Source organism: Poromitra crassiceps (genome assembly GCF_964638095.1).
Source record: "Poromitra crassiceps genome assembly, chromosome: 4".
In the NCBI taxonomy this organism is placed as follows: Eukaryota; Metazoa; Chordata; class Actinopteri; order Beryciformes; family Melamphaidae; genus Poromitra; species Poromitra crassiceps.
In genome coordinates, this window is record NC_139626.1 from 15,616,264 (window position 1) to 15,644,026 (window position 27,763).

Consider the following 27,763-nt stretch of genomic DNA (forward strand, 5'->3'; position numbering starts at 1 on the left):
GAGCCTGTCTCCCCCCTCTCCTCCTTTTATCACTGTACATAATGTCTGATAGGAGCCTGTCTCCCCCCTCTCCTCCTTTTATCACTGGACATAATGTCTGATAGGAGCCTGTCTCCCCCCTCTCCTCCTTTTATCACTGTACATAATGTCTGATAGGAGCCTGTCTCCCCCCTCTCCTCCTTTTATCACTGGACATAATGTCTGATAGGAGCCTGTCTCCCCCCTCTCCTCCTTTTATCACTGTACATAATGTCTGATAGGAGCCTGCCTCCACCTCTCCTCCTTTTATCACTGTACATAATGTCTGATAGGAGCCTGTCGCCCCCCTCTCCTCCTTTTATCACTGGACATAATGTCTGATAGGAGCCTGTCTCCCCCCTCTCCTCCTTTTATCACTGTACATCATGTCTGATAGGAGCCTGTCTCAAAGCATGTTAAATCAACTGAGTGAGGTTGACACTCGCGCATCAGAAAGTGAATGACAGATCTCTCTCTCTCTATCAGCATGTTCAATCTGCAAGTCCTGCACATGACAGACAAGTGACATTTAAATGTACAATCAAATATTGCAAGTAGATTTGTGTGAGTAAAGACAGAAGTGAATCTCCTAAAGGCAGGCTCAGGAGAGAGAAGCCAAGAATAACACTTTATTGTAAAAGAAAATGCAAGTATGTAAAAGTAAATACATGTATAGTGTCTTTCTAGTAATAGCCCATCTGTTCTATTATCTGAGCAGGGCAGGAAACTCCTCTTCTCGTCTAGTGGCCACAGTGTGTGCAGTTGATGACATAACACCCACAAGCTGAATGTGTTACTTTAGTTTCCCAGCACCCTGTGGGTGGGAACTCTTCATATTCTAACAAATAAACACCTCAGCAATATTTGATTGTACATTTCAATGAGGGCCTTTTTCAAGGCACTGTCACTTGTCTGTCATGTGCAGGACTTGCAGATTGAACATGCTGATAGAGAGAGAGAGATCTGTCATTCACTTTCTGATGCGCGAGCATCTCAGTGTGCGCGAGTGTTAACCTCACTCAGTTGCATCCTGACATACTCTGATGCAACCGCGTAAAAGACAAGACACAATATGCCAACTTGGAAATGAAAGACACAAAACAAAGCCACTGAAAAGGCCTCAGACACATCAAAACGCAGCAGCATCGAGTGACTTGGACAAGTCCCGAACCAACGAGAGGATTTCAAATGTGCAACCAACAGGTGTGCTCTTTAGTTTGGTCAGAGAGGGCACACATTCTGGGCCATGTGCTGGCAGCTTGCCAGCCATAAGCTGCTCAGACAGGAGCCGGACTGGACTGATGCCATCTGCTGTGATCAACACAATTTCCTGTTTGTCTGTGTGTGTTCGTGTGTGTGTGTGTGTGTGTGTGTGTTCGTGTGTGTGTGTGTTCGTGTGTGTGTGTGTGTTCATGTGTGTGTGTGTGTGTGTGTGTGTGTGTGTGTGTGTGTGTGTGTGTGTGTGAGTGAGAGAGAGAGTGAGAGCAGGGTTCCCACACTCACTCAGACATCAAGTTCAACAATTTGTCAATGGCGACTAGATTTGACGTTTGGCGTGTCTACCCGCCACGTGGCGGGTCCCAAAATAGTCGTCATGTCAAATTAAAAATGGTGTGTTTTGGTGCGCAGCCGGCTAACATGAGTGCTTCGTGAGACTGTCTCTAGTTTTCTGGCTGGGCGGGGTCCTTCGGGGCTAACACTGTTTAACACAGGGATCAACTCACACACCGGCACGCGCCATGAGAACCAACAAACGCACCCAACAGCCAGGCAAGTCCACTAACGTCATGCTGCTGAGCCCACCTATAATTCACATTTGGTGGCAAATAATATCCGCACGTCGGACTGAGAAAAGTTGGATGAAAATTGACCCCTCCCCCCCCCCCCACAGTGTAAGATTGGTGTACTTGTGAATGTGTGTGTTTAAAGATCTCACCCCTGCAAGAGTGGGCTTGTAGGTGTCCTTGCACACTATGTTCCTGTTGCTACGAGCAGACCTACGAGTTGCTATGTGTGCGTTTAGCTGATAAGGTGCTTTCTTTAGCTTCAGGCTACACATTTCAACCAGACAGCCTGGCTGCACTCTGCTTTCTCATTATCTGAAGGGACTTTCAATCAAAGCAGTGCAATGGTGAAATACCGTGCTGTCAGTGGAACTGGAAGGCTACCAATGTCTGTGTGAGTGCATGTCCAGGTCCCAACAGTGCCACGACTTGTGAAGTGTGTGTGTGTGTGTGTGTGTGTGTGTGTGTGTGTGTGTGTGTGTGTGTGTGTGTGTGTGTTGTCTGTGTAATGTGGGCGTTTCTCAAGACGAATCACAGTTGCATCAATCTGTTTCTGCCTGTTTAGGAGACATGAAAGACAGAGATGGAGAGCTTGCTAAAGCTGTTTACATGCCATTCGGTCTCCACTTGTTTAGATTCAGCCAGAGCTGTCATGCAACGGGAAAGGTGGGTAGTTTAATACGCCCCCCTCGCACGCACGTGCACGCGCACACACACACACACACACGCGCACACACACACACACACACACACACACACAAACAAGCTCAATTACATTTGATGAACAATTAAACAATTGTTGCGACTCTTTCAAAGGAAACTTAATAAGTAATAAAACAGGTTAGTGTGGATGAAAAACACAGTGACCTTGTCCCACAGCAGGACTATTAGAAGTCATTGTATTTCCCCTGCCTGTTATTTAGACCTGATTTAATCCTGTCACTTGTGTGCTGTGCCCAAGCTGCCGGGGGTTCCTTCACTCATCCTGAGTTCAGTTCTGCACTTTGGATTTCTTCTCAAAATTAACCCAACTCAAAACAAAGGGGCCGACAGAGTTTATCCAATGTGGCGACAGACAGAGAAAGGCAGAGACATGGACAGCTGTGTTGGGGTTACAGCAGCTGTGTTGGGGTTACAGCAGCTGTGTGTTTGGATTGCTATGAAACACATGTCATCACGCCCCGCCCCCCAACCACCCGCCTGCTTTTCACCCCTCCCTCCTTTCCTTTCTCCCCATTTCCCATTCTCCAGTCTGAGTCCTTATGTTTCACTGTTGGACCATTTCTCCTCTTCCTCTCCCCCCCCCCTCTCTCTCTCTCTCTCTCTGCTTTCTCTCCATCTATCAATCTCTCCTTCTCCTTCTTGCCTCTCCTCTTCCCTGCCACCCACCCTGGCCTGAGCCTGTGAGTGTTGTGGGGCCTCTGCTGCTGGCAGCCTTCCATACTGTTACATAACAGCACCAGCAGTGACCACACTGACTCACTGCTCGGCTAGGCTAGGCTAGGCAGCTAGCTGGCCAGCATATCTAAACCATACTGTAGCCACCCCCCCCCCCAGCCAACCATTCAAGTCATCTTGAATGACATCACAGTGTAAGTTATGCAGAGAAAAGCAGCCAATCTACTGTCATTACATGAGGGTGGGGGGATGTGATCTGTATCTCTCTCTGTTGACAAGTCAGGATGACGTAGCCGGCCCAGCTAGCCCGAGGCCTTGCTAATGGTATTTCAACCTTGGGCCAGGCTCTGTCTGGGACAGCCTACCGGGCCGGCTCCTCACCCCCCCGACATTCAGCCTGGTTAACCCAACCACACACAGGCCCTATAGCAGTCTCAACTCTCCCACTTATGAAGGCATCTTTTGGGCAGCACAGTACAGGAGCAGCTCCTGCCTCAGCCATGACAGACAAGACTGAATACTGCGATGGGAAGAAATCACTGCAGCCCACTCAGAGTCTGTACAGGCTGTCTGTCTCTGCCGGCTCGGGGGTCAGTTAGAGCAGTGTTTCCCAAACTTTCTTCTGGGGACCCACTTTAACCCATTGATACCTGATGCAGCATTTGCGTGTATATCCCTCATTTGTGTGCGTATCCCTTTAAGACATGGTTCGCGGTCTTAAAGGGATACACACACAAATGCTGCATCAGACAGGTATCAATGGGTTAAAGACAAACCATTGCGACCCAAATCACAATAGGCCTGACTGTCATCTATAAATTGTGAGAAGACTGAATTTGTGCATAAATGAACGTTCCTGACCATTTTTACTGCCATATCTGCATCACCCTATATGATCTTGATTTGAATAGGTAAATAAAAGTTGTTGTTTTTATCTTTTTTTCTGAGCATAGGAGAGCAAGAGCATCATTCTGTCTCATGTCTTTGTACTGGCACATTGCGGACATGGAAGGTCAGATAACATTTGTTCCATCGTAGAATGAAAACTAAAATAGAAAACGGGAGTTCTTATTCAAACATATTACAATGGTAGAGACATGAGGAGCATTTATTGATACATCGGGGACATCCAGAAGGTTCTTCATGCTTACGTCTTCCAAGACGACCCAAAGAAAATCTCCTGCGACCCGACCCACCTGTGGGTCGCGACCAGGTCTTGGGGAATGACCGAGTTAGACAAGCAGACGGGGAAGACAGGCAGCAGGTAAAGCCAGGACTGACCAGGGTCTAAACCAGAGCTGCCAAACCATGATGTGTCATCATGGAGGGCCAAGAACCTAGAGGGAAACAGTGCAGCCTGGAGGTGCTGGAGGAGATCTGCTGCCGTGGGTTTAAACAGTGCAGCCTGGAGGTGCTGGAGGAGGTCTGCTGCCAAGAACCTAGAGTGAAACAGTGCAGCCTGGAGGTGCTGGAGGAGGTCTGCTGCCAAGAACCTAGAGTGAAACAGTGCAGCCTGGAGGTGCTGGAGGAGGTCTGCTGCCGTGGGTCACGAGTCACGCCCGCACACCGCTGAAAGGTCCTGCTCTAGACTTCCTGAAGATCAACTCTACAGGCACAGAGAACATGCTGGCCCAATGCATTAGCCATGACAAATCCCCACAGCATACCTAGTGCCTGTGTCATCGTCTCTAGAACAATCTGTTCTACCCTGTGTGAGTGAAACCACTGGGTCGTTTTCAGTGAGGTCAGGAGCAGAGAGTGATGGCTCTATCCTACACCCCCCTGATTCAGTAAGCCCGGGTTCCCCCCTCTCTATCCTACTCCCCCCTGATTCAGTAAGCCCGGGTTCCTCCCTCTCTATCCTACTCCCCTCTGATTCAGTAAGCCCGGGTCCCTCCCTCTCTATCCTACACCCCCCTGATTCAGTAAGCCCGGGTTCCTCCCTCTCTATCCTACTCCCCTCTGATTCAGTAAGCCCGGGTTCCTCCCTCTCTATCCTACTCCCCTCTGATTCAGTAAGCCCGGGTTCCTCCCTCTCTATCCTACTCCCCCCTGATTCAGTAAGCCCGGGTCCCTCCCTCTCTATCCTACACCCCCCTGATTCAGTAAGCCCGGGTTCCCCCCTCTCTATCCTACACCCCCCTGATTCAGTAAGCCCGGGTTCCCCCCTCTCTATCCTACTCCCCCCTGATTCAGTAAGCCCGGGTTCCTTCCTCTCTATCCTACTCCCCCCTGATTCAGTCAGCCCGGGTCCCTCCCTCTCTATCCTACTCCCCCCTGATTCAGTCAGCCCGGGTCCCTCCCTCTCTATCCTACCGCCCTCTGATTCAGTCAGCCCGGGTTCCTCCCTCTCTATCCTACCGCCCTCTGATTCAGTAAGCCCGGGTCCCTCCCTCTCTATCCTACCGCCCTCTGATTCAGTAAGCCCGGGTCCCTCCCTCTCTATCCTACCCCCCTCTGATTCAGTAAGCCAATCCATCAACACCCTGCAATCCACCCAGTCCTGCCCAGGCAGGTTCACCCCAAACCTGGCCTCACAGCCTCGCCCGCCCCCCTTTCTCCTGGAGACCCTCTGGGGCAGCCCATCTATCTTTCTCCTGGAGACCCTCTGGGGCAGCCCATCTAGTACCTGATGACGAGCAGCACTTCTACAGCACGGAGGCTTTGCATCACCAGCCCTCGGTTTCATCACTTCTGGAACTTGGCCATTTAATTCGTTCAATTGTCCTTTTTTCCCCTTTTCAGATGCAGCTCCTGCTTCACTCAAATCTCTGATGCAGCAACACCATGACAGCACATGACAGCTCCCGATCAAACCACCGCCATCAAAGATGACAAAGTCCTTTCCATTCTCTTGAACACTAATAGGTTGGGCAATTAAATTAGGATTCTCTTCTCCCCCCGCCGTGTTTAATTGGCCTTGAGGTTACAGGACGCCTTGCAGAGCAGTGAATTATAACAGCTTATTATTATTGTTATTATTATTATTATTATTATTATTATTATTATTATAACAGAGTGCAGTTCAACCACTACACACACACACAAATCAACAGGTACAGCAACAACTCAGTAGTTGCAGTGACATGACCCCCACCCGACAGTTACTTCACATCTGAAGTCAACAAATGCACAGCTTAAAGTGGACCTTACAGGCATTTTGCTCACTCGCTGATAGGGGTGTCACGATACACTAATTTCACGATACGATACGATACACGATATTGGGTTCACGATAACGATACGATACGATATTTTAGCAATATTTTTTTTACGATCGGTTTGTAAGTTGAGGGGGCATCCTCCACGCTAATTTGGGTAATTTCACCATTTTCATCCTCCGTGTCTGTAACGTCCCTCGTCTGTTCAAACAAAGCAATGAAAAGGAGAGCGAGCATGCAATCAGATGCAGATCAGTGGCACCATGTTCAGCTTCTTTTTCTCACGATATGAGATTTCATCTCAACGATACATATTGTCACGTTTTGATATCGCGATATATCGTGGGACGATATATTGTGACATCCCTACTCGCTGACATCTTTATCTATCAAAGACACACAAATATCTCAGAGCAACAGAGCAGACACAACAAAGCACTGGACTGTACCTGACGGAATGGTCATGTCCCTCTGCACCATGCTTTAGAGGCAACTTCACCCCCTCTGCTCCATCCTGCCGTCCATACAAGCAGTGTGACCAGCAGGAGAAGGGAAACAGGCACTGTGGTTGTGGTGGGCTGAGGAGAAGCCTGGTCAGGCAGCAGCAGCAAAGTCAACTCCTGTCACCGGCAACTGGTACTCCTCCCGGTCTAGCTCACAACATTCCCTGGCTCTGGGCTGCACCCAGTGTCTGCAAGTGTGTGCACGCCCGGGCCGGCACAGAGGGCGTGCGAGTGTGAAAACATCCAGGTCCACCCATGGGTCCCACAGTGTCTGTGTGGCTTCACCTTTCACTCCCTCCTCCTGCTCCCATGCACCTTCTCTCTCTCTTCTTCCTTCAAAACGTTTGGCGTGACTCCTCCACAACAAGGTCCCTCCAACTTCCCTCAGTCAGTGGTTCCAGTCAAAACTGAGAAGGAACAAAAGCTGGTGGCAAAACCTCACCTCCTCAAATACAACTGACTGCCACCCTTCCATTCTGGCTTTGCATTTTCCCTCTCTTTCCTTTCTTTCTCTAGCTCTCTCTCTCGGAGATGTTATGCAATACTGCCATTACAAACGTGACCTCCCCCTCCTCTCCTCCTCCTCCTCCCCCTCTGCTTTCTTCTTCTGCTGCTGCTGCCGGTGCCTAGCACACGCCCACACTCAAACTCCCCTCTCCGCCTCAAAGTTCTGAAACAATCTCGTGCACATTATCACACCATCCTTGTTTGCTTTGAAAGCATTTGAGGGAAAGTTCCTGATTGAGAAGATTGGGGGAAATCACATTTAAGGCCAGACTGTCGAAACAGGGGTTGGTAAATGTGTGAGTCAGTCTTCATATTCTTGACACACACACACACACACAAACACACACACACACACAGGTTAGGGCTGGGCGGTATGGACCAAAAATCATATTTGGGTCCTTTTGGGCTGAATGTGATACACGATATCTCAGTATTTACTACGAACTGGCCTAATGTTCAGTTGCGAGTCAAAGCCACATGCGAGATGTCACAAAGCACTTTTACTGTGATCAAAAATGACCAGGAAAAAATGATATATTGCCATACGCCATTAACGTGTGAGGTTTGAGCCTTGGTCCGCCCTGTAGTTTGAGAAATCAGGAAGCTGCAGGGATGGCAAGCAGAAACAGTTGGCAACTTAGTGCCTTTGTTGCTACATTTAGCTACTTTTCAGACCAACCTAGCGACTTTATTTCCAAAATGCGCACAGTGTGTGCCTCCGCAGCTCTGCGTTGGTACCTCCGCAGCTCACCGGGGCGCGTTGCGCTTTGCAGGGAGAGACAGGGAGATGAATGAAATTAGGGATGCACGATATATCGGCAATCATATCGGTATCGGCCGATGTTAGTCATTTTTTAACATATCGGTCATATCGGTATCGGTCAGATGTTGCAATGTTAATATCGGTTATCATTATCAGCCAAATTCTTCACATTGATATGAAATAATGCAGTAAATCTATGATTTATGGGCTTTTCCAAAGGCTTTGCAAATAAAGAAATGCATAACTTTTTCAAATTCAGTGTTAACATGTGTTTTTCAGTATGTACAAAATGTGATGATCATAAAAATGTGGTTTTATACAGATCATATCGACATCGGTAAATATCGGTTATCGGCCATAACAGCAATGTTAATATCGGTTATCGGCATCGGCCAAAATTTTCATATCGGTGCATCCCTAAATGAAATGAAGAAGTTAGTACACTGAGCCATGTTTTCACCACATTTCCTTACCCATGTGATCAACTTTGATTTGTAACTGTTCGTTTTGAGTCATTTCAACAAATAAATGTGTTGAGAGAGATTAAAAGCAGCACAGAGTAGGCTATATCAGGGCTGAGAACTGAAACGCCTATTCAGTAAAAACAAGTTTGGTGATTCTATTCATGTTCTGATATACAGTACGGTGGTTTGAGAGTGAAACCACACTCAGTGCTGCACATAATGCTGTTTCATTGTGACTTTTCCATTAGCTGTTCTCACTATTATCACTGTACAATGTAACACAATGATCACTTGGCTGCCGCTCTGACTATGAAAGCATCGGCCCCACGGCGCAGTGCGCACGTGATCTGTGGAGGTCTGCCTTGCGGAGACTCGCTCGACTATAGACCTAGGCTAGGCAGAGCAGACTATAGACCTAGGCTAGGCAGAGCAGACTATAGACCTAGGCTAGGCAGAGCAGACTATAGACTAGGCAGAGCAGACTATAGACATAGGCTAGGCAGAGCAGACTATAGACCTAGGCTAGGCAGAGCAGACTATAGACCTAGGCTAGGCAGAGCAGACTATAGACCTAGGCTAGGCAGAGCAGACTATAGACCTAGGCTAGGCAGAGCACGCTGGATAGTTTGCCAGGGAGACACATAGACACCTCCAGCCGCAAGCCGCAAACTTTCAACAGCGGTAGGCAGCCAAATGGGTGGCTACAGCTTGCAGGCCGAGTAACACTGTGGAGGACGAGGGTGTGCATATTCTTTGAGCATGCACACCTTTGAGGTTATTCTGAAGAATATTCTGGACAGTATTTGTCATTGTTGCAATAATAATAAACATACGCATAAAGCGAGCATATTCGTCTACTCCCATGTTGATAAGAGTATTGAAAACGTGAAAAATATCGGTTGAAGGTATTTAGAACAGATAGAAAAAATGTGCGATTAATCGTGATTAACTATGGACACACACACACACACACACACACACACACACACACACACACACGCATGTGCAATAAATGTCCCAGGCAGCGCTGGTGCTTTGCTGAGGAAGGAACTTGGTGGAACAAACAGATTGTGTAACCTGATGGCAGATATAAAGGACTGATGGGCTTTGCTATGCAGGCATTCCATCCCCTGTTTCACCAGTACACATATACACATGCAGGAGGTGCACACGTACACAGACACACACACACACACACAAACACACACACACGCACACCTCCCATGCAGTGAGAGCATCTTCGTGTCAGATTAGCTAGGGGAGTGCCTGCAGCGACATGCCTGCAGAATCAAATATGTAAGGCAGAGCCGAGCAAGAGCAGGAGGCATTTAAATTTGGGAGTGGTGGCCCAAGGCTGTGTGTGTGTGTGTGTGTGTGTGTGTGTGTGTGTGTGTGTGTGTGTGTGTGCGTGTGCGTGTGATAGACATTGTCCTCCTGCGACTCCTTGTATTAATAACTTCATGCTCTATCTGTATTTGCATTATATGAGTTACTGTATAGCCCTGCCACTGTTTTACTTGTTCAACCCAAACGGTTCAGATATATTTAGAAACAGGAGAGACCACATAACATTTTTCACTCGGACCAAAACGTTAAAAAAATCGCGGATTTAAAGAAAATGTTTTTTCTGTGTTTTATTTTTTTTTATTTGGTCCGATTGAAATGTACTATGGTCTCTCCCGATTCTAAATATAGCTGAACCGTTTAGTTTGACGAAGTGAACTATGTTTTATAATCATTTTACTAAATGTCTATGGGAAAATAAATGGCAGATAAAAATCTCTGGTACAGTGTTGCTGAAGCAGGAAGTAAGCGGTCACTTTGCCTCTCTATAGCCCTGCTACTGCTTAGCCCTAAGTTGGTCAATCATTGACCAGTCCAACCCTGCCTCACTCTAGAAACAACTGCAGCTCAAGTCAGTGTGTCTCCACAACACAGGATGGCCAACGCCCACCTGACAACAATGGCCAACTCTTCTGATATGGCAAGAGGTAGGTGTGTGTGTGTGTGTGTGTGTGTGTGTGTGTGTGTGTGTGTGTGCGCCTGCGTGTACCATACCACTTGCACCTCTCCAGGATCAATGCTGTGATATCCCTGCTAATCTAACTAGGGTTGGGTACCGAACTCGGTACTTTTTACTGGTACCAATGGAATGACGTCGGCACTACCGAGTACCAGTTCACATCAAATCAAATGGTGCCCAATTTCAGTACCTGAACGCATCTGAGTGATAGAAAGAGAGCGCGCGATATAGAAATTCCGATGCAAACCTGAAGGCAACACGCGAGAGCGAGTTACGTCAGCACGTCACCCTGCATGAAACAAACAACAAACATGGCGGCCAGCCGAAAGGCGCTCCACTGTGGCTCCACTTTTCTAAGGGAAGACATGCAAGGCAGCAGGCATTTGTGCATGTAGTCGAGCAGGTGAGAACAATGCCATTCAGACTCAGGTGGCACCGAATAACTGCACTGAGACGCCAGAAAAGCAGGTTTTTGGTTCTGCTCCAAGCAAACTGAATGAAAGCGTAATCTGAACCACCGACAGGAAACGACACCAAAACACAAGGTTTTGTGGGTATAAAGAGATGGATGTTGACATCTGATAGCCAGCAGCTAACTCACGCTCACACAGGTACTCAAAATGAGCCGAGGGCAAACTGCAGTCTAGACTGATGCACATATTCTCATCTACTTCTTCATATGTTCTGACCTGATCTGAACACCAGAGAAGTCAGACATATATTCAGCTACTGTCAGGTGTCTGAGGGCACTCTGTCTCATCATGGCTTCTGGTTCTGCCCTTCACTGACCGGATTCTGGGCCAAAATATTTGACTGGTACTCTTAAAGCCTACAATATAACCCTCCAGCCGGAGGCAGAACTCACTATCTCCGGCTGCTCGGAGACCTCTCTGGACTTCCCTACAGCTGTGCAACAATCTCTGACACAGGGGACAACTTTCTTGTCTCTCACCTGCACAATATTTTCATACACATGTATCTTTCTTTCTGTTCTTGTTTTTCTACTGTGTGCCAATAAAGAATAATAAAATAAATCTACTCTGGCATCCAGGTCACTGAAGCCTAAAGTCAAGTGAATCAGGAGTCAACTGTGAAGGAGTGTTCCTCTCCTCTGTCAGTGTTTCCCAACCGGGGGTACGGGGACCCCTAGGGGTACGCGAGCACATTGCAGGGGGTACGCGGAAAGATTGAGGATTAATACAATTTATTTTCAGATGAGAGGAGAGAGAGAGAAACTCCGCGCCGCAACTATTGTGACACCTCTACTCTGTGAAAAACAAAAGAAGTCGTTCACGCTGGCTGCAGGTCAAACAATAGCTCTCACTATGCGTAAGTGGCTCAAACGCCCGGCTGATCCGGATTTCGGTTCAGGCGAGCCAAGCGAAAAAAGGAAAAGGGAGGCCAGGTCTAAACCGCGGCTCTTCAATGAAAAATACATTTTGTATGGATTTACCTGTACCTCAGCGGATCCACCGCAGCCACAGTGTTTTTTCTGTGGCGAAGTCCTGGCAAATAATTCAATGAAGCCAGGTCATCTGCAACGCCACCAGAGCACCAAACACGCAGCATATCTTGGTAAGACGAATTACTTTTTCACTCGAAAACTCTCAGAGTTCAAGTCGAGTCGGGCTACAATGAAGAAAGCTACAAGTGTTTCAAGCAAAGCACTGGAGGTGTCGTACGCTGTGTCACTGCTTGTGGCTAAATCAAAAAAGCCTCATTCAATCGTTGAGGATCTGATTCTCCCTGCAGCCCTGATGTTAGCTGAAACTATGATCCTGCAGCCCTGATGTTAGCTGAAACTATGATCGACAATAAAGCAGCAGACGCTCTCAAAACGGTTCCATTGTCAAACAACAGGGTCTCCCGTCGGATCGATGATATGTCAATTAATATTGTTGGACAAGTTGTGAATAAAATGAAGCAAGCAGGTCAATCCGCTTTGCAGTTAGATGAAATGACCGACGTCAGTGGGGAAGCCCAGCTGCTGGCATTTGCTCGTTATAAAGACATGTCGGACATAAATGAACATATTTTGTTTTGCAAGAAGCTTGTAGGAAAGACAACTGGCGAGGAAATATTTCAGATTATAGACAGCTTTTCTAAAGACAACAATCTGGAGTGGAAATCTTGCAGTCATATCTGTACCGATGGCGCAGCTGCAATGACGGGGAAAATCAAAGGACTGCTTGGGCGTGTGATGACGGTAAACCCCGAAATAATATGGATGCACTGCATTATCCACCGGGAAGCTCTAGCAAGCAAGAGGATGAGCCCCGAGTTAAGTGCTGTTATGGATGATGCAGTGAAGGTGATTCATTTCATTCAGTCCAGGCCAATGAACCACAGGCTGTTTCAAACTCTCTGTCAAGACAGCGGGGCCGACCACGATCAGCTCCTGCTTCACACAGACGTCCGCTGGCTGTCTGGTGGAGAGACGCTACTGAGGCTGTATGAGCTTCCTCACAGAGCACCTGCATCCCCTTGTGGCATTATTTGAGGATGACGAGTGGGTTGCCCGTCTGGCATATCTTGCTGATGTGTTCACCAAGCTGAATGACCTCAACCTATCACTTCAAGGCAAGCACTCACATATCCTTAACATGTATGACAAAGTGAATGGATTCATAAATAAGGTCAAATTATGGGAGAGGAAATGTGAGGGTGGAGATGTCAGCCGTTTCCCACTGCTTGATGCCCATCTTACCACCACTGATGTTGACAAGCGGTCCTGTGGTGAAAATGGTGAAAGCACATCTGTCCAAACTCAACACTGATTTCAACCAGTACTTTGATGACATTGAAGCAAAGTCAGAAAAAGTGGACTGGGTGAGGAACCCTCTCACTGTGAGTGAAAGCAGCAGCAGCCTCTGATCTGGTGGACATGTCCTCTGATCGTGGGCTGAAGATGGCACATGCTGAAAAGTCATTGACAGAGTTTTGGTGTGATGTTGAAAAGGAATATTCTGAGCTGGGGAAATGTGCACTGAATGAACTTTTGCCTTTTGGATCTACTTATATGTGTGAGGTGACCTTCTCAGCTCTGACCCACATCAAAAACAAGCAGAGGAACAGACTGAATGTGGAGAACAGTCTGGCAACAGCTGTTGCCACACTGCCCCCAGAACTATCAAAGCTTATGAAAGACAAACAAGCTCAGGTGTCTCATTAAAGCTGCCAAATGACTGAATCATAAGAGTTTTGTCATTCAAATGATTTTAGTTTAATATTCAGTTGTCTTCATTCTTGGCAGTGTTTTGCTGTGAGGTTGAAAGGGAATATCCTGAACTGGGAAATGTGCACTGAACTTTTGCCTTTTGGATCTAATTTGTGTGTGCTATTTTGGTGTGATGTGCACTGATTTGAACTTTTGCTTTTTGGATCTACTTATCTTATGTGTGATATTTTGCCTGGTAACAGCTGCCCCCAGAACTGCCAAAGCTTATGAAAGACAAACTAGCTCAGGTGTCTTTTTAAAGGTGCCAAGTGACTGAATAAAAATAGTTGAAACTGTTACTGTGTGAGTCTGAATATATCTATCTCTATATAGGCCATATATAATATTTTGTTCGTTCTCAATAAGTGTATAGCTATTTGTATTAAAGGGGAGTCATTCAAAATGATTTTAATTTAATATTGTTTTAATTTAATAATCAGTTGTGTTGGATAGTAAAAGTTGAATGAGATTAGTGGAACCAATTTGGGAGAATCATCAACACGCTGTCAGGGGATACACTTGGGATGGCAAAACAGCTCTATTCCACTGTACCATCCAGGAGGTCAGATACAAGAGCAAGCTCATTAAGAACTGGAGCTTCATCACCCCTTCCTTCTGGACGGACGGACGGACGGACGGACACACACACACGTTTTACCTGAGCACATAATCTCCACAACAGTAAATGTGTGTAGCCTTTAAACGGCCCCTGAGGAGAGGTAAGCTGTCCACTGATAACTGAACAAGCTGTACAGACATGTCTGACATTTCACTTCTGCTTCTCCTTTAACAGCTTTTTTCTCCTCCTTTCTGCTTGGGCTCGGGTTATGTAACTTGCTCTCTCTATGCACACATTTGAGCTTGGTGGAATTTAGGTTGGAAATGGGCCACTTCTGTGAAAGATGGGGCAGTTCAAGGCTAAAAAGATTCCCTTCTTCAGCTGGATGCAACAGTGTTGGCCGACAAGCTGTCAAAGTGATTGAACAGTGTTTCCTTTACATTCACCGAGCTGCTCATCTGGAAAACCGTCCCCACTGCAAAGGAAAACTTCAATGCAATGAAAAATGCTGGAAATCTGTCTTGGCCGCAACTCCTACTGTAACTGATCTGAGGCCCAAAACTGTCCCTACTCTCCTCATCCACAAAAGCATGTCTCCAGTGAACACTGATGTAAAGAGCATGTCTCCAGTGAACACTGTGATGTAAAGAGCATGAGAAGGAGATTGATATGCTGCATCTGCGAAGGCAAGGTCAAATCAGTCGAGTGAAGCACAGCAACGGGATGTAAACCAAAGTTTGCAGTGCATCAATACCACTGTCATGGAGGAGTTGGAGTTGGCACGGAAGCTGTTGCCCGGTGCTGCTGATAAACTGTGGGAGACGACACAGAGGGGAGGGTTGAAAGCAGAGGAGGGCACACCTGGGACGCCAGGTGTTGCCGACGAGCCCTCTAGAGGTGTAGTGGTTTTGTCGTCGAAACGCCGGTGAAGGGGGGTTACCACCTGATGACTCCAATGACTCTTTTAACCCTCGCCCCTCTGTGTCAAATTCCATCATTAGCCACTTCAGTGTTGCAGATACCATCAAAAGACTCTCTAGTAAGTGCTTGCACAAGGGATATTTACATCTTATTATCCTGTGTTTTTTTAACCTGCTGTGCGGATAAGAGGAAGACGTGGTTTCCACAGCAGCAGGTAGTATAGAAGAGATGAAACTGTATCTTCAGGACAGAACCCAGGTTGAGTCTGGAGGAGCACTGGGGTGGTGGAAAAACAACCAAGACAGATACCCGAGACTGGCCCGAGTGGCAAAACGTCTTCTCTGTACCCCTGCCACCGCTGAGCGCATTTTTGCCAAGGCTTTATTGTCAATAAATCCAGAAGCTGGTGTTTCTAGCACATGAGTAGCGCATTATGAGCAAAAGTCAGCTATTAATAACCTGGGTTAATTTGTGCCATAGCCTTTTTTTTATCTTTTTTCTATCAGATTCAGCTCTGAGCCAGCCCATATACACAGTTTTTCAGAGTCTTTCCAAAGTTTTCTAGCGTATGGTAGTAGGCATGACTCGAGCTGCAGTATTTCTCACACTCAAGCATCCAAAACACAGCAAAATGTGAGAACAGCTCTGGCGAGTCACGTTCGCATGCAACAGCGTCTCACCATTCTTCCTCTCTCGTAGCGGCAGCAGCAGGTTGGGAGCAGGCTGAAGCGACAGCTCCTGAAGCTCATTGGTCACTGCTTCGCTCTGAGGGCTGGGGGCGGAGCCTGTCGTCCCGGCCACTTCCATGCTGCTGGGATTTGGCCCTTCCCCCTTCTGCAGGTCTAGCGTCGCCAGGGTGACAGAGTGTCCTGCAGCAAAGAAACCAAAGGTTGAATCTCTAAATGCTCATCATGATATTAAAGTCTCTGCATTGAGAGACAACGCTGTAAAATTAAATTGATCAAATATGTGCTCTAAAAAAAATTCAGTTTTAAAGGTTGAATTGCTACTGAAGTGCTGCTGCTTGGTGTTTTGGATGTATCTCGAAATGAGGAGTGCAGCCAAACAATTTGGGTTGTGTTCTGCAAAGTTCTGTATGCAAAGTTCTGTATACATGTTTGTGTTCTGCAAATTTCTGTATGCAAAGTTCTGTACATATGTTTGTGTTCTGCAAAGTTCTGTACACATTTGTGTTCTGCAAAGTTCTGTACACATGTTTGTGTTCTGCAAAGTTCTGTACACATGTTTGTGTTCTGCAAAGTTCTGTACACATGTTTGTGTTCTGCAAAGTTCTCTATGCATGTTTGTGTTCTGCAAAGTTCTGTATGCATGTTTGTGTTCTGCAAAGTTCTGTATGCAAAGTTCTGTACACGTTTGTGTTCTGCAAAGTTCTGTATGCAAAGTTCTGTATGCATGTTTGTGTTCTGCAAAGTTCTGTATGCAAAGTTCTGTATACATATTTGTGTTCTGCAAAGTTCTGTATGCATGTTTGTGTTCTGCAAAGTTCTGTATGCAAAGTTCTGTATGCATGTTTGTGTTCTGCAAAGTTCTGTATGCATGTTTGTGTTCTGCAAAGTTCTGTATGCATGTTTGTGTTCTGCAAGGTTCTGTATGCATGTTTGTGTTCTGCAAAGTTCTGTACACATGTTTGTGTTCTGCAAAGTTCTGTATCCATGTTTGTGTTCTGCAAAGTTCTGTATCCATGTTTGTGTTCTGCAAAGTTCTGTACACATGTTTGTGTTCTGCAAAGTTCTGTATCCATGTTTGTGTTCTGCAAAGTTCTGTATACATGTTTGTGTTCTGCAAAGTTCTGTATGCAAAGTTCTGTATGCATGTTTGTGTTCTGCAAAGTTCTGTATGCAAAGTTCTGTATGCATGTCTGCTGATGAGAAAAACAACAACCTTAAACATCCAAATTCTCCTCCATCTCTTCATCTATCTTATTAGCCTTTTTCACTTCCCACCCAATTCACCAATGTTTTGTCTAAAAGGCAGGAAGTAACATAGGTACAAGCTAGGGATGGGCATCGAATTTCGAATTTTCGAATAATCGTTGTTATTATCAAGGTCGACTTTTATTATTGAAATTCGAAATTCAAAAAAAAAAAAAAAAAAAATTTTTTTTTTTTTTTAGTGAAATGTTGCATTGTCTCCCCTGATTCTAAGTATAGTCAAATCGCTTGGTTTGAGCAAGTAAAACAATTTTTATAAGCATTTTAAGCAAGGTTTATGGAAAAATGAATGGTGGATGAAATCCCATGAAGAGGGAGAGGGGGTGACTTTGGCACCCCTTTGGCACTCAGACCTGAGCCTACTAAATATTTAATGAACCACTCATGATTGTCAAAACTGTTTTTTATTTTCGAAAATGTCAATGTCATGTAACATGTTCTTTAAAAAAAAAAAAAAAAAAAAAAACATTTTTAATTTTTTTTTCCATTTTTATTTTTATTTTCGAATTTCGAATTAAATTCGAATTTGGCCAGCGAATTTCGAATAGTGTTTTTGCTAGAAATGCCCATCCCTAGTACAAGCTATGGTCCGCAATACCGCGATACCGTGAAACCGTGGTATTTTTGTCCAAGGTTATCATACCGTCAAAAACTCATACCGTTGCATAGTACAAGCAGAACATTAATTAGAGTTTCCAACTTCCAATCTATTTAGGTGTTCCCGTGCTGGGGCCCTCGTTAATGTTCTACTTGCACCTGTGTTACTTCCTGCCTTTTAGACTAACTAGACTAAAATGGGTGAATTGGGTGGGAGGTGAAAAAATGTGAATACATGTGAAACAGAGGCCCCCTGTGCATTAACCCACTTACTACACTTACTCTGCTCACCACAGACATCAATTAATCATCTGACAGTGACACCAAATGCCAACAAGCTCAAGTCATTCACAAGCTTTCATTTATTTATTTGTTTGTTTGTTTATTTGACAGGGACAGTGCTCAATAAATATTTTGTGCCAGATAGCTGTAGTGGCTCCCATACACTGTTAGACATGTTTAATCCCATCTCTAAATGTTGCCTAGAACTTTAAAAAATAAAATAGAAAAATATCTGCGGATATCGGTCAACATATACGCCAAGTCGCCAATATCGATATTTTTGTGATAGGCCAATTATCGGACGATAATATCGGTCGACCAATATATCGGTCGGGGTGTAGTCTGTATTGTAACCATAGAAACATCTTCTACAATATATATAGCTAGCATCTGTGGGCTACAATGTAGAGTATAGAATGCAAGAGACGAAACTTGGGTGCATTTATTTTTTCTTACAACAGCACTGCCACCATTTTGGCCTGAAAACGCCTCCTTGGGCCAATGGGACCACAGTACAGACAGAACCATGGCAGCCAATGCAGAGGCAGAGTAGAGGGGGTCTTGCCAAGAAATGTAGTGCTCCCAATGTTGCAATGGAATGACATATTAGCCTTCAGTTCTTATCAGTGTAAGTTCTTTGATGTAACGACAGAAACACCAGTAGCATCCATGAGACACACTGTAGTAGGGATGTTCATCAATTATCGAAAATCGATAATCGATCGTTAAGGATTGGAATCGATCCTGTGGCATTTGGATCGATTTTTTAATTATTAAAAAAAAAAAAAAAAAAATTTTTTTTTTTTTTTTTTGGACTAGGTTTGGGTGGAATTCGTTCCTCCTCGCCCCACTCCATTGCACAGCCGACTAACGTGAGGTGGAGCTTCATATAGTCTCTAGTTTTCTGGCTGGGCACGGGCCTTTGTGCCAACAAAACTGTTTTAAACATGAGAAATTCACACCGGCATGCGCCGGGGACAGCAGTGTTGGAGAGGAGACACATTGAAATAAAGAGTTCATTGAGGAGAACACGTTGTCTTTCGTATTTTCTGCCATAGGCATTCATTTTGTTAAAAAAAAAAAAAAAAAAAAAATGAAAATATTGTAAATTTTCTAAGTATTAATAAAATCGATAATCGATAATTGATCGTTAATTCTCACCGATTATCGATTTTGGAAAATTTTCAAAATGAACATCCCTACACTGTAGCATAACCCTTACCGTAGCAACAGAATCACATGCGGTAAGATTGCTGTTCAACCTGTAACCACCAATCAACAGTCATGTGCTCTCAGAATGAATAAAAAGTAATAATGGATATACATAGAAACATAGTGTCAGCAGTTAATTTGAATAGGAGGAATCAACAAAAAAAGTCAACCAGACTTGTGAAGTGCTTAAAAGTGAAACAGTAATAACACACCTCAGAATGTCTTCACTGATCAATCAGAACTGACTATTCAACAAAGACATGTACGGTAATAAAGCACTGGAGTACTTCAGCGGGCTATAACACGTCAAAAAGCTAACACCGGAAAAGTGAGCGCCTCGCTTGCACAATTATGGAACTCTTAGACACACGCATGCAGACACACACATGCCATACACACGCGCGCACGCGCGCGCACACACACACACACACACACACACACACACACACACACACACACACAAAGAATGCAAGGCTGTAGGCTAGGGATTCAATCAGCCATCAGGGAGGAATTTGCATATTTGTGCTTTTACAACTGTTGCTGTGGCCACTGCTCTAAACGGTTTTATTTTTTCCTCCTTTTTTCTGGCTCTTTGACAGTCACGACACGCTTCCCGGATCATCTGACAGCTTCTTCTCTGAGGTGGACGTCACACACAGAGTGCCCAGGCCCAGCAGATCATCTGACAGCTTCATCTCTGAGGTGGACGTCACACACAGTGCCCAGGCCCAGCAGATCATCTGACAGCTTCATATCTGAGGTGGACTGCACACACAGTGCCCAGGCCCAGCAGATCATCTGACAGCTTCTTCTCTGAGGTGGACGTCACACAGTGCCCAGGCCCAGCAGATCATCTGACAGCTTCATATCTGAGGTGGACTGCACACAGTGCCCAGGCCCAGCAGATCATCTGACAGCTTCATATCTGAGGTGGACTGCACACACAGTGCCCAGGCCCAGCAGATCATCTGACAGCTTCATATCTGAGGTGGACTGCACACACAGTGCCCAGGCCCAGCAGATCATCTGACAGCTTCATATCTGAGGTGGACTGCACACAGTGCCCAGGCCCAGCAGATCATCTGACAGCTTCATCTCTGAGGTGGACTGCACACACAGTGCCCAGGCCCAGCAGATCATCTGACAGCTTCATATCTGAGGTGGACTGCACACAGTGCCCAGGCCCAGCGGCTCGGACAGCAGATTCTCACTAATGGATGTTTTCAAAGGCAGGGACAGGCTGTCTGTTGATCTCCACAAATGTGTGTTTTGGACCGGTGGGGTTCTGGCTGGGATCCTGTCATTACTGCACAGCGGGCGTGAAAACAATGAAGCAGTGTTGTCTGACATGTCTTGTCTTCTCTCTGCTAACCTAACAGCGGCGCAGTAGCGGCACAACACCATATGAGAGTAAATGCTTTGGGTTGTAGGTCTGTTTGTGTGACTATGCTGCCTTCTCAAAAAAGCAACTTCAAAAACTTTCAAATTGATTAAGTATCAAGATCGTGTCATGCCTTGAGAATCAAGATAGTGGATGTATGGTGGCATATAGTGGTCGTGTAGTCCTCAGATGTGGGCTTAGCCTGCACACTAACTGGTACAGACCACAGAGTATCTCATCAGAACCAGGTCCACAACATGCCTTCTTTCTGCTCAATCTACCAACATTGGCAACCATGCGGTAAGCCATTCAAGCTTGAAATTTTAACATTGACATTCAACTGACTTCATATGCGTTTTGTTGCATAACATCCATAATGGGAGACATCCCACAAAAATACTGTGTGTAGTAGTACAATAAACAGGCTCCAAGGACAGAAAACCGTCTAAATATCAGGTTTGATTGGAGCCAGTGTGCTGGAGTCTGCTTAAATCAGCTGACATCCTTCAATACAATGGTGACTGATTTAGTCACAGACTTGACCATTACATCGTCATGACAGCAGCAGCTGCGATCCCTGGTAATCTATTTGACCCCTATGCAGGAAGAGCTACAACTTAGTAGCAGAAGGCGTTCACAAGTCAGTTTTGCATGTTCATTTTGAAATCACATATTAGTTGACAGAGTTTGACCATAACACTGGGAGTTACAGTGCAGGCTTCTGCATACAGACTGACAGAGGAATGAAGAGCAAAAGAAGGATATAACATAATATATGTTATATGTTATATATATGTGTATATATATAACGTGGCAGTGAAATAGAGTGGTGCCACAATGTAGCATTCAATCAATAATTGAGGGTCACAGTGCTGCAATATGACGTTTACATATTTTCACTAATAAGTAATAACATTGGCTATGGCATTACTCGCATCCTACCTATGACTTCATGGTGAGATAACGCATGCAGTGGCTAAAGACAACATGTGATTGTGGTCACGGTGCAATGCATCACTTTGAGATCATCATCGATATCTCTGCAAGCAACTGCAAATTATGTGATTCCTCAACTACAAGGTGTCTCTTCTACTCCGTCAAGCCATATTCCACATCTACAGTGAGCCGGACATCCAGTTTTCATATAGTAATTGAACCATATTAAACTCGATTAGATGACTGCAGACATCTTAATTCTCAGTCCTTCTCAGAAGCGCTGCGGTCCAGAGGAGTACTGTTGAAACATGCATTGTGCATTTTACTGGTGCAATGCATGGGGGAGGGACATAGTGTTCTCCAGCATTCCTCTCTACACGCCCACACTAGTCTCTCAGATATGTATCGCAAACACGATCACACAGGTACACACACCTCACACACAGGTACACACACCTCCCTCCCTTCAGGCTGGCTGGTCAAATGATGAATGGTGGCCCAAAAAAAATACAAATGTACTCATCTGTTGTGGATAAAGCTTACGGCATTTGATGCAATGCGCTGATAGAACAGGCCTGCAGCCAAGCCTTATTGAGCAGCATCAGAGTACTACCCATAATGAACTTCCCAGGCAACACAAACAAGATCAATGACATTGTTTCCACCTGACATGTAATAAAGTGGGCAAATGATAATGTTGGACAGTTTGGCACAAAACTGGAGGCTTGTTGCTTACCTGTGCTACTCAATCTTTAGATGCGTTTTCCCATTTCAGCAGGACAGAGCTGTGAACGGTTCTGTTGGGAGAGGAGAGCAGGAAAACAGGGCTTGAGGCTGGGTGAGTCCACACAGTACTGTAACTCTTTACCTGCCAACCCCCTGGCTCTATTCTGCTCCACTACTTTAGCATGGGTTATGACACAGGGCAGCAATTTAGTGGCACAGTGACCAAGACAGGTGCTAAAAAGGCTCTGGTGTAGCTTCAAAGATGTCAATGGCATCGAGAGCACTGGTGATTTGGGCCAAATCCACGTCAAAGGAGGCCTTCCCAGTCGCACAGATGTCACGGGGCAGCAGGCTACAGCTGTCACTGGCCAAAATAGACAGACTGGCTAAGCTATTGTTAGCTAGCTTATCTGGGTGGGAACTCACCCGAACAGTCAAAACGCAAGTCAGAGTAAACGTTAGGTTTCCTCAGTAACAACACACAGCGACAACATAACGCAATGGTAGTTTCAGAATAGCGCACTAACACAGTAGCAGCAGTAGCATCGACTAGCTTGGAAACTGCTCGGCATCCCTGCTGGCTCCCTCCAGACTGGCAGACAGCCCAGACAGCTAGCGCTAGTTAACGCTAGCTAGCTGCTACCGATACCTTGCTAAGCTAGCCTGTCCTGCTACTAGCTGGCTGAACAGCACCAGTTACCCAGTGCCTGTCTGTCACGCGTAGGTTAGTCACGCTGCGGAGGGATTTCCCTGATTAGGAGACTCTAAAATAATATAGACACCGACTTGCTGTTTCAAGCAATGTCGCTATCTATCGGATTCATGTATTCTCGCTTACTTATCATGGTCGCTACTTGTTGTTAATTAGAGTAGACGCACGCGCACGCATTTGTCGCAACACCACTTCCGAATCACAAAGGAAACTTTAACCGGAAAGCCCTCCTGCGCTCGAGCTAGTAGCTACACTTCCTTAGCAACCCGTTTGCAGCAAATTTCCCACTCTTTAGTACGGCCAGCGGGTACATATGTCTATATCAGAAAGAAGATCATATCCAATATAGCGGGTGTAGCATAGATTATCGCTGTCACTGTCTGAAAAGCATACACTGACTGTGTAATAGCTTGCATTCTTGATACACAGATGGAAAGTCGTGTGAAAGCCCCTCCACCCCGTGGTCTCTGCCTCCACCTGGTGTTGTATAGCATGCACTGCATTAGCCACTCTGCTCAGGGTGCCATCAAATGTTTCTGATTTGTGATTTCAAAATCAAACTTCATTCAGACTCAAGGTGCATTAAAAACACACAACATAAAAAATCTTTTTTTTTAAGTCTTCATAAAAGAGAACTAGTTAGGCATGTAGCCTACCCGTGCCTCCACATAGGCCTACTGAAATAGGCCTAGTTAACCCTAACCCTAACGCTGATGAAGGCTACCCGCTGAAACGCGTTCGTGGTGCTGCTGTAAAAGCTAAGTATTAAAAACACCTAAATTACTCTTTTGGGTGCTGGCCTTTTGTTCTCTTTTGCACTAAAAAGAAGTAACCAAGGCACTCTTTTTTTTAAAAGCCTTTATTGTATGGCTAATGCATAGTAGCAAGAATTAAAAACGCACCGACGCGTTGCGGCACACAGGCCTTCACAAGGGCGCGGGAAGCTGGGTGCGGTGGGTGCTGCAGCACCCCCTGGTGGCAAGAAATGTAAAAAATGTACAGTGCACCTGAACGCAACATGCAAAATACCCGCTGAATAAGTGTCCAAATGTTCATGTAATTCTGGCCAATACTCCACTTCTGTTATAACATTTCAGTCTGGAAGATATAATCTTTATGACTAAAAGGCTAAATGAATAGCTTAGAAAATGAATAGCCCCGGGGGCCCATGGTACTATTAATCCGGCCCTGGATATATGGGAGGAATAGCAGGTAGGCTATCACTGTCCCTGATTCCTGAGGGTAAGAGGAGAAGACACTGAATAATGACATCACAACAGTATAATCCTAATGTTAATTTAAAATTAAATATTCCTCTAAAAGTCCAAAAAGGGTGGGGGAGAGAATGAGAGAGAATGAGGATTCCAACACAGCAGTGGGAGCAAGTGGTGACATGGAGGTGAGCGAGAAAAGGTGACTGAATAATGACACAACAGTCTAATCTTAATGTTAATATTCCTCTAATCTGGCGACAAAGTGGCCAAAGATTTTCCGGCGCCCTGTGGGCACCGGCAGCCGTCCCCCCCGGTTAAATCGGTGGCTACGGCCTTGCAGCACCCCCTACCTAAAAGTACTTCCAGCGCCATTGGGCCTTCATCAGGGTGACAGATGTGTGTCACCCTGAGGAAGGCCTGTGTGCCGCAACACGTCGGTGCGTTTTTAATTCTTGCTACTATGCAAGAGTGCCTTGGTTACTTCTTTTTAGTCTCAACCGTATCTGTGTTGTTTCACCTTTGATTGAAAAATGCTTCCACATTGCAAAATTTGAATGCTGTGATGTGAGTGATGTTTTTTTCCTGCTTTATAGGTTCCTTGTCTGTTTGTCAATGAAGGCTAATGCTGAAGTTGAACTATTCATGAACTTGCTATGGGGACTGCCTGGAACCCTCTTGAGGACCCGTAGTGCTCCCCAGAAACCCACTTTGAGAACCACTGATCTTTTCAGTATTCATCTCAAATAATTGTTCGAAAATTGTGCAATTACTTGTTGGAAAAGCCCCGGTGGCTGAGCTGTCACGCATTCAGTTCCATTTGAAACATATGACATGTTAACGAGGCCTACTGTGGAGGAGGCCGAGTGTGTGGGCGGCGCCGGCGTCAATTATAAAAGATGTTACATACAGATGACGGCTGACTTGACCACCTGATTCTTCAGAAACACGTTCCACTGACATCTAATTAAGCTAATTAAGCTTCAGCTCTCACCAGCTTCAAATATAGACTTCAGCTAATTTCTCCTAATTAACCCAACACTTGTCATCCTCTCTCTCTCTCTCTCTCTCTCTCTCTCTCTCTCTCTCTCTCCTTCTCTCTCAGTTTAAACACGCATGCACAGACACACAAAATATACGAATTTTCCCTGAAGGTGATTGACTATGGATCGGGCTCCATCAGGTACCGCCATTGGTTGGCTGTGGCATGTGGCACACCCATACACGGTGTGAGTTGTCCCATGCAGTGATGGTAGCCTACTGCAGCGGAGTGGCCGAGCGACATGAGTAACAGCTGTATATCTTTCTTTCTGTTCTCTCTTCTGTTCTCTCCCCTCTGTCTCTTCTCTCTGTCCCCCTCCTCTCTACTCTCTACCCTTCTCCACTCTCTCACTCTCTCTTCACAGTCTTCTCTCTCTCTCCCTCTTCTCCCTCCCTCTGACAACGCCCTCCCTCTCTTCTCCATAGTTTGAGGTCAATGCCAATTTTTATATAATCAGAGAAAAGTTGACATTTGCTGGGAAAGGGAAGGTCGGATCGCGATGCCTTTAACGGACTATATGTATTTTTTCATCCCGAATCCAATGCAGCCATCTCCGAGGTACGGTTGCGGAGATATGTCCGCTCTGCCTGCAGGACTACAGGAGAGAGATAGAGGACAGCGGGGGGTTGGGGGTTTCAAGTAACTGGCCAAACACTCTATTTCAGTGATTGCTGTTAGAACATCGAGCCATTTAACACTTATTTTAACACAAAAACATCGCTGAATGTACCTTTAAGGAACTTCGGTAAAGCCGGGCATACACTGTACGAATTGAGCCCACAACATGTTGCGCCCATGGCGCATCGTCTCCAGAGTTTCCACCGATTCCTAGTTGACTAAAAACATGACAATTAGCCTACAGTTACATTTCAAGATATCACTTTTAAGCCTAGTTTTGAGGAGAGTAGGCTAGGCAACAGACATAGTGTCAATCTGTCCTTGCATTGTCCCATTATGAAAATGCTTAAAAATACAATTTCACTCATATTTCAAGTACACTCAGCAATCACTGTGCCAGCCTTCCCTGGGTTGAGTTTTGAATATTTGTCCCTGTGCTGCCATGTTTATGTCTGATTGGTTTTTATAGAAGCCTCCTGGGCGTTCTTGGTCTCACCCACTCAGTTTGTATCTATTCTCTCTCTTGTTCCATTTTCTTTTTGAATCATTGGTATCATTTGTGTGGCGCAAGTAAAACTTAGCGTGCCTGTTAAGCGTGGGAGTTGTGATATGACATAATGACAAAGGGATGCAGGGAGAGCTGTGTTAGTGACGTGCTTTGCAGAGGTGGAGGGAAACTTCATCATCTCATAAACTGAAGGATGGAAACAGAACCATTGATCATAAATGTTCATAAAAGAATCATTGTGCCCTCGTGTGTGCCTGTGGCAGCAATAGAGTAATACGAGGTGGGTGAATACAAATAAAGTGTAATTATATATTATTATCATTTTTGTAACTCCAGAATTTCTCTCCGCGGATAAATAATATGCTAACTGCTCATGCTAACTGGCAGCTCTTCTTCTGTTTATCCTAAACAAAGCAGAAGTGTAAAGCGCATATTTTCCACACTAAAGACCTGCTAGGGGGAGGGAGAGTCCATTCCATCACATCAATACTGAGAATCGATTCTACTAATAAACGGAATTAGCGTCGACTCCTGTTGCAATCTTCTGGGTGGGTGAGAGTATACAGTATAGACCAGGCTGATGGACGTGTTTGTGTGGATGTGGGTGGGTGTGACAGTATAGACCAGGCTGATGGACGTGTTTGTGTGGATGTGGGTGGGTGTGACAGTATAGACCAGGCTGATGGACGTGTTTGTGTGGATGTGGGTGGGTGTGACAGTATAGACCAGGCTGATGGACGTGTTTGTGTGGATGTGGGTGGGTGTGACAGTAGACCAGGCTGATGGACGTGTTTGTGTGGATGTGGGTGGGTGTGACAGTATAGACCAGGCTGATGGACGTGTTTGTGTGGATGTGGGTGGGTGTGACAGTATAGACCAGGCTGATGGATGTGTTTGTGTGGATGTGGGTGGGTGTGACAGTATAGACCAGGCTGATGGACGTGTTTGTGTGGATGTGGGTGGGTGTGGCAGTATAGACCAGGCTGATGGACGTGTTTGTGTGGATGTTGGTGGGTGTGACAGTATAGACCAGGCTGATGGACGTGTTTGTGTGGATGTGGGTGGGTGTGGCAGTATAGGCCAGGCTGATGGATGTGTTTGTGTGGATGTGGGTGGGTGTGACAGTATAGGCCAGGCTGATGCATGTGTTTGTGTGGATGTTGGTGGGTGTGGCAGTATAGACCAGGCTGATGGACGTGTTTGTGTGGATGTTGGTGGGTGTGGCAGTATAGGCCAGGCTGATGCATGTGTTTGTGTGGATGTTGGTG

At 45.7% G+C, this 27,763-nt stretch overlaps 1 protein-coding gene across 4 annotated transcripts in view; it reads right to left on the reverse strand.

Annotated features, from left to right (window-relative positions):
• Positions 1–23,284, reverse strand: part of mrtfab (myocardin related transcription factor Ab) — a gene marked incomplete at its 5' end in the record, with an annotated part of 81,949 nt that extends 58,665 nt beyond the window's left edge. For 2 of the 4 annotated variants that reach the window (XM_083636153.1, XM_083636151.1), the window contains 3 exons: positions 15,999–16,187; positions 22,415–22,475; positions 22,932–22,988. In XM_083636153.1, the coding sequence (XP_083492279.1) occupies positions 15,999–16,125 (127 nt within the window). Of the gene's footprint in view, positions 1–6,810; positions 7,334–15,998; positions 16,188–22,414; positions 22,476–22,931; positions 22,989–23,242 lie in introns of those variants that run through there. The other 2 variants (XM_083636152.1, XM_083636155.1) reach the window with 2 other exon arrangements.
• Positions 23,285–27,763: the final 4,479 nt, after the last annotated feature.